General features: G+C 37.6%; 1 protein-coding gene across 3 annotated transcripts in view; it reads right to left on the bottom strand.

The window, feature by feature from the left end:
- Positions 1-11470, bottom strand: part of LOC103396975 (nuclear receptor subfamily 6 group A member 1-A-like) — a 25748-nt gene extending 14278 nt beyond the window's left edge. Inside the window, exons 1-2 of one of the 3 annotated variants that reach the window (XM_025052886.1) lie at positions 11282-11470; positions 773-1003 (exon numbers count right to left, since the gene is read on the bottom strand). In XM_025052886.1, coding sequence (XP_024908654.1) covers positions 773-1003; positions 11282-11297 — 247 coding nt within the window. In that variant the 5' untranslated portion in view covers positions 11298-11470. Of the gene's footprint in view, positions 1-772; positions 2387-9973; positions 10137-11281 lie in introns of those variants that run through there. The other 2 variants (XM_008335224.2, XM_025052885.1) reach the window with 2 other exon arrangements.

Here is an 11470-nt window from a genome sequence, read left to right as displayed (position 1 = left end):
TCGCCAATCTATACAACTCCTTTTCTCCTTCCTTTGTTTCCAAACTCTCGTACAACTCCTCATATGCCTTTTGTTTGGCCTTGGCCACTTCCCTCTTTACTTCCCTTGTCCTCTCTTTGTATTCCAGTCTGTTCTCTTCTGTTCTGTCACTGTCCCATCTCTTCTTCACTAATCTCTTTAATAATAATAATAATAATAATAATAATAATAATAATAATAATAATAATAATAATAATAATAATAATAATAATAATAATAATAATAATAATAATAATAATAATAATAATAATAATAATAATAATAATAATAATAATAATAATAATAATAATAATAATAATAATAATAATAATAATAATAATAATAATAATATTAATATAAACTTTGCTAAGAAATGAGTGCTTGTACTCATACTAACCAACCCGTAGTATAGAAGTAATATATATATGTACTAAGTCAACTAAAAAGTCTAAATAACTGTCATACATTCAAAATTAATAAAGAAATGTGGTTTCATACTAAAATGAACAGCAAGAAATTGAGCTCAGATAATTTGACTGATTCTTTTCACTTTGTGACTATTGTTTTGTGCTATTAGGTTCAAGACACTAAGGATACCTACATTGCACTATGCAACAAAACAATAACATAGAGGCCATACTTTTGAATGTACTCAGTATTTAAATCTTTAGTTGCATCAGTATTGGAAGTGAGGTCATGACGTGAGGCTGTTTTCAACGAAATAGACTTAGTCTCAATGTCAAGTGCACGTTACCTTTGCGGTTCATCCCCATTTGCAGACACTTTAGCAAGCGGCAATACTGGCAGCGGTTTCTCTGCTTGCGTGACATTTCACAGTTTTTGTCACGGCTGCAGCGGTACACACGTTTGTTACAGATGCTGCGCTTAAAGAAGCCCTTACAGCCCTCGCATGAAATGATGCCATAGTGCAGTCCTGTAGCTCGATCTCCACAGATAAGACAGGTACGCTGGTCAGCTGTATCATCTGCAGAAAGCCAAAAGGAAGAGAAAATCAACATTGAAAAGCAAATATCTACGACAAAGCACAAGAACAAAGTGGACATGCAAATTGTTGGCTATCGCAATGGCTATATTTAAAAAAAAACCATATTTTTCAGCTATACCTTAAAAATTATGTCAGTCACTTGCAGAGGTTAGGTGTGTCAAACCCAATCACCCATTTTAAAATTAAAAACACAGTCTAAGTTAAGATCAAAAAAGGATTATTATTTGTTGAACGAAATGCAATAAAGCTAGATTTACCTGCCACTGTTTTTCGTTTATGGCCGTAGCTTTGGTGAACATTCCCTGCTTCAACTGCAGTTTGCTATTTCATTCTTGAACCATATGCTGTTTTTCTTGGAGGCTAAATTCTGCACAATTGTGTCAATGTTTGTCGTCAAAATTCTGACATATTGTACTCCTTCATTCCTTCATTCTAAATTCATTCTAACCACTATGCCACCACTACCCCAGTTGTGGGATTAAATGTTAATATTTCAACTTGCCAGGATGTGAAGGAGATGGGAGATGTAGTTCATAGTAAAAACATACGCTTGATTAGAACTGAAATTTGAGAATAACAATTGTGAATTACGTGCCATGCATTTAACCAATCCAGAAAACTGTAATATAGACTCTATATTATAGATTTTTTATTTTATTTTAAGACAGCCATAATCATCTTTAGCGCCAGTGACTGACATAAGATGACATGGCAGGCCCAAATTTGGATTCCGCAGTTCATGAGTTTGACTCAAGTGACATAGAGGTAACTATGCATTTACATATATATTAAAGTTCAACTTTAGTCAGACAGTCTGCTTATGTTTGATCAATTTTTTTACCTTTACAACAACAACAAAACATGCATAGTACGTAGGGGTAAATGAGATTTGGGTTGGGAACTCTATGATACCCGCATGTCTTGCATGACATACAGTAGGGGAGACCAGGTATGGTTGTAACATGGGGAGAGTTGTAACACCACCAATTCCACCAATTAGGGATAAGATAGGAGTTATATGATCATTTCAGTGTTTACCCACTTCCTCCCCGATCCCACATGGTGGTTGTCAAGGTTTGAAACAGGGGCATGCAGATTTTATAGAGAAAAAAACTGATTTTGATGTAAGAAAGTAAATATTTTGACCAAGACTATATTTTGTTTAGTACTTATACTATTGTACATAAAACCATATGACTTACATTAGATTAAATTGTAGTTTCTCAGGCAAAATGTGATGCATTTTTCCCCTGCTAATTTCAAACCACTATGCTAATACAGCTAGCTAAACAATGGCTGACAGGGGTGGGGTGGGTTGTAACACATCTTTAAAAAGTGTTACAACCATTCCCTTACATACAACTAAGAACACTTTATTAATTTTAATACATTTTACAGAATGCCTAGGCAGTGGACAAGAAAGACAGTTGCGAAGGCACATGAAATCTGTCATGTAACACTGAGCAGAAGCTGAGAGACCAGGGGTCCAGTGATCCTCCCAGTATAGGTTACTGAAGCAGCAACAAAGTTTTCTCTGAGGTGCAGAAGAAGTGTTGGCTGAGGCAGCAGACCTGTATTATGGACTGACTCCACGTGAGGTAAACATATGACAGGTTAGTCACTGGAGACCAGAGAAGAATTGAATACTAGCGTAGGTGCCAGACAAATGGAAAAACGTTTTGTCTATGTATTCAGGTTTTCTATTACACTTTCTTTTAGGTTAGAAATTTTTCATATGAACTGGCAGTAATATATAACATCAAACACCCACAAACATCGGATGAGAAGCAGATGGCAGGGCCTGACTAGTTCACATTTTCTATGAAGCAGACCCCCAGCCTGTTTTTACAGCATGTCGCATGGTGTGACCTCTGTTTTTGCTTCTTTTGTCTGTTACAACTTACCCCAGCATGTGTTACAACCTACCCCGGTAGTGGGGTAGGTTGTAACAAAGGAACTCCATTTGACATCAACTTACGAGGATTGTGATATTCTTGCAGAGGTTTGAATCGATGCCATTTGTAGTAAACAAATGTGGGTACTTTGTATACAAGTTTGAGAACTCTAGCTCAAAAATTCAGTGAGTTATAGGTCCTGAAGCAAAAAGTGTCACAACCATACCCGGTCTCCCCTACTTATAGACCATGAACTCCACCTCTGGGTTAGGGGTTTAGCTGACCCCTGCTCTGTTTCCATATTTCTTGGTTTCCTGGAGCATGGTTTTTCATGTGTTTAAATAGTTATGTTAGTTATGTTGTATGTATTATGTATTTGAACCATTTTGCTCTGTTTATGTGAGCGAGTGCTGCTGTCCAGCTGTGTCTGCTTGGTTGTAACAACATAAACAGAACCATACCCTCATAGGAACACTGCCCAAAAGATTCTCCTCGGTTTCTCACAACAGAGAGACGTGAAACCATTCTGATGAGGATGGCAACGACCCATCAGACTCCTAACGACTGTTTACACTTCCCCAGTTGACCCCAAGACCCTACCTACGACCCAGGGGTGAAGTAGCTTTTTTCTTTGTTACACCCAGAGTATATATTTGCTGTACTCCCCATCACCAGTTAGAACTGAAGAAGCCTCTTGGATGAGAGATGAAACGTCTTCTTTGAGAAAATTTCACGTCCAGATGCCTAACAGAACTCTTCAACCTTGACCATGACCTGGGTGACTGAGAAGCTTCATAGACAACATAAACAGAAAAACAAAAAAAGGGGAGAAGAGGAGTAAAGTGTGCCTGTGGCAAGACAGTAGCACAGCTGAGCAGTGGCAACTGGTTGGCCTCTTTGAGGAAACTGAAGCTATAGTGTTGATATCATTACAGTGGTTCTCATAATGCATAACAAAAATAAAATTAATGAAAATACTCTTAATTACTTTTAATTAAATCATGTTCAAACAACGCACTTCCTCCAATTGAACATCTATCAATACAACATAAAACTACTGCTGTGGAACTTCACGGTTTACGGACCCCATAAATTTACTGAGAAATTCTTGTTACATCATTTCAACATACAGTGGTAAAAACAAATTTTGTCACGCAACGCTATACATAGACTTTGTTTACTTTCAGTGGTTGTATTCCGTACATTGTTACATTTACTTTCTTTCATTTGTGTTGTTGTTTGTTTTTTTTTGGAAACTTTTGCCCTTCATTATTGCTCCCAGGTGTAAATCAGACTCTTCTGATGTTTTTATGCCCTAGATTATGATGTTCCCACTGTGTTAGCGTAAAACCAGGAAATCTGAAAAAGCTCCCTCATGCTCTCTCTCTCTCTCACACACACACACACACACACTCTGCCTATACTCTCACACATAAGAACCACACCTCTACAGACAGATACAATTTCTAGGGTCAGGATTTTTCAGAAACTCATGCAACGGAAATACAAGTTCTGTTGTGTTTTTATTTTGGGAGCAGGAGGCAGTGACGCTTCCCTCCTTGTGTTTATAGCACTCTTACCCCTGCACTCTCTGACACTGCTGTTCGTCTGACACATTACAGAAGAAACAACACCAATTTACTTTTTTGGCATTAGTTTTCTTATAACTGACTTGTTTTGTTGTCGCATCTTGCATTGCAGCACTGTAGCTCAGTGTTAGAGGTGTGGGTGGAGAGAAGGAGAGTGAAGTTAACGACAAATGGAGAGAGAAGAGAGAAACTAAAGGTAGTGTAGGTGTTCCATAACTTAATGTTACACTGCAGGAAATTTCATATTTTGTACCTGGTGCATTTGGGTGAAACAAGACACATTGATAAAGATGTGATACCACACAAAAAATTGTATTTTTATCACTAATATGTACTGTAGTATATGTAGGTATACAGTGGATGATATTTACATGTCCCTTTCAACAGCTCTGACCGACCATGATAGATCATCCCCATTGTTAAACCATGTGCTCATTCGAAACAACAATCTAACAATGTACTGTGATGGTTGCTGCATGTCAAAGGCCTCAACTTCCTTTACTAGGGGAAAAAACACAAAGGCCCTAAGTTGCCTTCACTTATTTGTCAAACCTATCACCCTGGTCTTTAAAGTGCATGCCCAGCAGATTTCACACAGTGGCACATCTCAGTCCCATGTCCTCTGCCTGAACAATCAATCAATCAACACTGCTTACATTTACATATTTATTTTATACTGTTTATCAGTACATTTTTATGCTTGGGACCCAAGTCTGCTTCCTTAACCACCAAGCCACCACTGCCGCTTAGCCTTTGATCTTCAGGCTATTGGGTGATTGGATGTAAGCTCATCGTTCGCCACACAGTTTTGACCAGTTTTAGGATTTTGAACCTAAAGTTAGCTGACATTTTAGGTTCCAAGGAGCAAAGCTCAGTTATTTATAGCAGGTAACTACTTTTAAACTATACTATTAACATGTATTTATCCAGTGAGATAACAGTCGTAGTAGGCAAATATGTAAATGTGTGCATAATATGTATATAAAAGTTTTTTTGAGTGCAATAGCACACAGCAGTGGAACAGGTAGTAACGGGGACAGGAGGGACTGAGACAGAACATGCCTCGGATGTTTATAGATTTCCCTTCACTTTGGCAGTTGGACAAATTAGTCATGTAAATTGACCACATTAATGCAACTTGGATTTAAAATGAACCTGTATACCTGCACAGTGAATAACCTTGCATTCCCCTAATGCAAAGCGCAGTGCCAATCTGGGGGCTGGATGGAATGACTGAATGAAACAACACAGCAAATTGTCCAATAGTGTAAATGTTTAACAAGAGACCAGAAAAAAAAGTATTGGTAAAATGAATATGTGATAATAATACTGTAATAATGCTGTTGCCCGTTCAATCTGCTTGGAGCAGCAGTAGTAACCACTTTGCTGCTGCTTTGTTTATAGCTATTTCTGTAACTGAATGTAGGTTCAAGTAATTCTGTTTCTTTTCTTCATACATTGCAAAAAAAAAACACATTGTTGCATAGGTGATGGGCTTTACAGATGGGATGGAAAAGATAGCAGTGCATTATCTTGAACTCCCCTCCACCCTCTCTTTCTTTCATTCCTTCTTTTGCTTAAAGAAAACTATCATGCCACCCTTCAACACACACACACACACACACACACACTTGAACGCATCAACCCCGGCAAGCCATTAAAGGCTGCATTGTTTCTTGGGGTCAGCCTAGGTTTCGTTCCTCTAACATGAACCAGGAAGTGCAACCATTTAAAGCTGTACTCATTTTGAAAAAATGGCGAAGTTGCACGTCAGCCATAATACGTCACACTACAAATGGAGCTGCGTTCATAGCTGTACTTGACTTTGTAATCGGATTGTTATTCTCATTCCATCACACATAGAGGAGAAGGAGCTGATTTATGAACCTAAAGTATTCTCTAATTTATGACAATAGGCATTTGTGAGTCTGAATTCAGCTTCTTGGTACTTCAGTTGGTAGGCACTGAGAATGTGAACTAGCAACCCTAAAGTTGCTCAATTTTGTGCTATTGCCCTAAAAGGTTCTCCTTCCCCTCTTTCAACGTATCAAACGATGTAGTAACTCGAGTTCTTGTGGTGTTATTGGAGTAAGACATTTGAGGCATGTTCTCCTGCATTTCCTCACCAAGATGGTGGCCATGGTGCTATGCTAATGCTTCTTAAATGACTTGGGGTCAAACCTTGGGCAGGGAATTGTGGGTGATTTGTAGAGGTCTGTTTCTATTTATTTTTATTAAATGCTTATAAATTAAATGTGTCTAACATGGGTGCATGTACTGACAATTTCCAGATTTAGTTTCACAAAAATGTGTTCAACTGACCAAATTATTCTCACAAAATGACAATACCTATGGAACACAAATAGCATACTGTTGGTGGCACTAGTGAAGGGGCTTTCTCTTTAAGTTATCCTTTACAATCACACCAGGCTGAAACAGAGAGTGGGGGATGCAGCAATGTGCTGTACTTTTCCACTGCTGGGACCTAGCCTCTCTGTCACCCATCCCCCATCCCTGACCACCTCCCCTTTTCTCCCTCTCTTTTCTCGCTTGCCATATTTCTCCTCCTAATATCATTTACTCTCTAAAAGGTATCTGTTCTATGTGGGGGTGATGAAGAGTAGGAAGTTTCCTCGCCCTCCCCCTTTTACTATAGCTGGTATGCACAAAGCATTTAAAGGGGGAAGACCCTATGGGTTTCAGACCCATGCATTCCCAGCAAGAAGCATGCACTGTGATGCTAATCTCAAAGTTAAGCACAGGCAGTTGCAGAGCCCTGAGACAAAGGTGACCTGTTGCTGTCTTGATAATATATGCCCTTGGTTTAGGGCTTAAATCATTAGCATTGAGTAATGCCCCAAAAAAGGCTAAATATTAATGTAGTGCTACCACTGGCAGTACTACTTACTCTGTACATGTCTACACTGACCCAGAAGTAGACATGTACTACTTCTGGGTCAGTGTTTGCATCCCAAAAACAAATTACATTTTATTGTAATTATTGTAAGTTCTTCATTAAATCTTCTTACATTTTAATTATTCGGACTATGTGTTTTCTTGCATTACTTTGTAGTAAAACATACATAATCATGTACAACATAAAACATTAGAAATACTTAACAAATATATGACCAATTATAAATTCTTTCATGACAAGATTGGATTTTAATGTAGATTTAAAGGTCCTTTATCAGCACATAAATAATTGATTAATTATGTATCATTATGCATATACATTCCTTGCTGTTTTAATATTTACTGTTTGGCTGTTTCTTTGATTCTTACACAACCACATTCTAAGGAATTCCTAGTTTTGGAAGTTCAGGGAAAGACAAATTATTTTTCTACGTTTTTTGAGGAAATAGCATAGAAGTAAACTCAGTCCCTGCCGTTTCAATATTCAACACTAATATTTCCCTGTGTTACCTTGCAATATAATTTTATTAATATTTGATCATACACGGTCTTAACATGGTTCATTGTTTCGAATTAGGGTTTTCATGATGTTCTGGTCACAAACTTTACTTGCTTGTTAGATATCAGATGTTTGATTTTACTGTAATCCTGTTCTTTTTCAGATCACATTAGTTACTAGATTAGAAAATAATCAATAAATGCAATTGTAAAATACCATGTTAACCGTAAATGTTAACCGGAAAATGTTTCCAACTATAGTGATGCATGTGCCCATAAATTAATGATAAATTTAAGGTACCATATGTCAGTGATCTAGACAAGCTTGAGTAATAAAACAATAACAATGAAATGAGTATTTTTTTAGTTATTATTACTACTTCTATCCCAGATGTGATGTTCCTAGTCAAGTCTTTAGGAAAAACTACTTTTTGCATAAAGGCAGAAAGTACATTTGCAAAGCATCAGATAAGTCCTATGGTGCATTGTGTTTGAGTTTGTGGATGACTGTGCCGGGGGAGGGGTTTGTTGGCCATTTAAAATAACACAGCCTTGAATGTAAGGGATGAGCAACATGGTTGACTTGGCAATTCCTTCAACAAAACCAATGAGACCAATGTTTGTCGCCCTATGGGAGACAGGTGATGTACAATGGTGTAAACGTTCTTATTTTAGATATTAATAGGCAGGTATTAGATCATATATCCCTGACCTCCCCAACTGCTCTTATTGATTTTTACACAGCTTCTGTCCTCTTTCTCTACATCCAAGGGACAAGCCCTTACCTGTGGTTGCTATGGTTTTATATATATATGGTGAGGCATAATATGTGGAAGTAAGGATAAATGCAGTACTAGGGTTTCTCCACAAAACATTTATGTGTCCCTTGACTGGATACAAATAGAAAATAGGATCACTGCTACTGATTGAGGAACACAGTGAGATAAGCATGTTTTATCACAGAGCACACAGGTGACAGAACAATCCAAAGAACAATTTGAGTGATTCTCTTTGGTTTAGACATGTGGAATATATCTTGAGAGTGAGAAAGGATCACATTCCAAATTCTTGCAATGTTCGTGGAAGGAGGAGGGGTGAGGGGTGGGGAGAGAGTGGTGAAATAAAGGCATAGTGGGTGTGTCCCCTGGTAGAATTTAAAATTTAAAAAGGGCAAGAAAGGCTATTTTACAGTAGCACTTGGGATAATTAATTCAAGTGAAAAGCGAGATGAACTTAAAGCAATTTTGGGGAGCACACTGCCAACTCAGGTCAAGGAAATATCATCTAAATCTGTAAAGTGCCCATTATTAAGTGTTCCATCAACAACAACAACAAAAAACTTTCAACAAAAAGCACCTTGAACTTGATCACATAAATTTAGAGGGAATGCAACAACACACCAAAAAATTAAGCCACAGTCACACAGATCACAATCACATATAGATATGAACCACCACATACAAAAAAAAAAACAAATCTGAAGGTGTGAGTTACAAAACGTCACTGCAAAATTATAACTAAAGAATTATAAGCAGCTCAGCCCACAAAAACATTAGCTAGTCACACTCCAAAGGACTAACATGGTAAATAGAGCCCTCACCTGAAACCATGTCAGTATTATCTTGAAATTATCTTGAACAAGTATACTTTAGCTAATCCAGTCTAGACAGCAGAATATGGGACTAAAACCAGAAACAATGTTAGATAAAAAACAACGTGTAAGAGTTTTGCAATAAAAGCTACTGTAAATTAGCCATAGAGTGTTCACTAATATACTCATTCCATGGTGGACTCAAAGTATATTTCTAATGGTTTTATAGAGATACAGTGAAATTAAACAGCTCTGCTAGTAAGGACTACAGGAATTCTTTGACTAGTCAATGGATAGAAAATGATTCCTAGTTTCAGTACATAAAGCCCATAATTTAATTTCTTGTCTTACTAAAATAACCCAACACCTGATATACTACTGTATTTCTACAGTACATATCAATATGCTGAAAATACCAGATGGAAATAAAGGAATAGCTTCATTCATTTTTTTTTCTTACCTTCCCACGTATCCATTTCATGCTTCTTCCAGAATACCTCGGCTCAGTTCAAGCTTTAACTGTGTTAAAGAAAGGCCACAAGGCCCACTTGCTCATTGCTGCTTCTCCTACTACTGCCTACAAGCCTCCTCGGCAGCTTATTCTTTTCTGACAACAAGCAAAGCCCCACAACACCACTGGCCACTTCACTGCCTAGTCACATGACCACCAGAGTTCAACCCCCCTAGGTCACAGCTTGGCTTGTGGTCCAATATTTGAGTGATTCTCTTTGGTTTAGACATGTGGAATATATCTTGAGAGTGAGAAAGGATCACATTCCAAATTCTTGCAATGTTCGTGGAAGGAGGAGGGGTGAGGGGTGGGGAGAGAGTGGTGAAATAAAGGCATAGTGGGTGTGTCCCCTGGTAGAATTTAAAATTTAAAAAGGGCAAGAAAGGCTATTTTACAGTAGCACTTGGGATAATTAATTCAAGTGAAAAGCGAGATGAACTTAAAGCAATTTTGGGGAGCACACTGCCAACTCAGGTCAAGGAAATATCATCTAAATCTGTAAAGTGCCCATTATTAAGTGTTCCATCAACAACAACAACAAAAAACTTTCAACAAAAAGCACCTTGAACTTGATCACATAAATTTAGAGGGAATGCAACAACACACCAAAAAATTAAGCCACAGTCACACAGATCACAATCACATATAGATATGAACCACCACATACAAAAAAAAAAACAAATCTGAAGGTGTGAGTTACAAAACGTCACTGCAAAATTATAACTAAAGAATTATAAGCAGCTCAGCCCACAAAAACATTAGCTAGTCACACTCCAAAGGACTAACATGGTAAATAGAGCCCTCACCTGAAACCATGTCAGTATTATCTTGAAATTATCTTGAACAAGTATACTTTAGCTAATCCAGTCTAGACAGCAGAATATGGGACTAAAACCAGAAACAATGTTAGATAAAAAACAACGTGTAAGAGTTTTGCAATAAAAGCTACTGTAAATTAGCCATAGAGTGTTCACTAATATACTCATTCCATGGTGGACTCAAAGTATATTTCTAATGGTTTTATAGAGATACAGTGAAATTAAACAGCTCTGCTAGTAAGGACTACAGGAATTCTTTGACTAGTCAATGGATAGAAAATGATTCCTAGTTTCAGTACATAAAGCCCATAATTTAATTTCTTGTCTTACTAAAATAACCCAACACCTGATATACTACTGTATTTCTACAGTACATATCAATATGCTGAAAATACCAGATGGAAATAAAGGAATAGCTTCATTCATTTTTTTTTCTTACCTTCCCACGTATCCATTTCATGCTTCTTCCAGAATACCTCGGCTCAGTTCAAGCTTTAACTGTGTTAAAGAAAGGCCACAAGGCCCACTTGCTCATTGCTGCTTCTCCTACTACTGCCTACAAGCCTCCTCGGCAGCTTATTCTTTTCTGACAACAAGCAAAGCCCCACAACACCACTGGCCACTTCAC

Source organism: Cynoglossus semilaevis, chromosome W, assembly GCF_000523025.1.
Source record: "Cynoglossus semilaevis isolate Cse_v1.0 chromosome W, Cse_v1.0, whole genome shotgun sequence".
Lineage (NCBI taxonomy): Eukaryota > Metazoa > Chordata > Actinopteri > Pleuronectiformes > Cynoglossidae > Cynoglossus > Cynoglossus semilaevis.
Note: the sequence above shows the minus strand (reverse complement) of the source record. Positions and strands in the feature narration are given on the sequence as shown.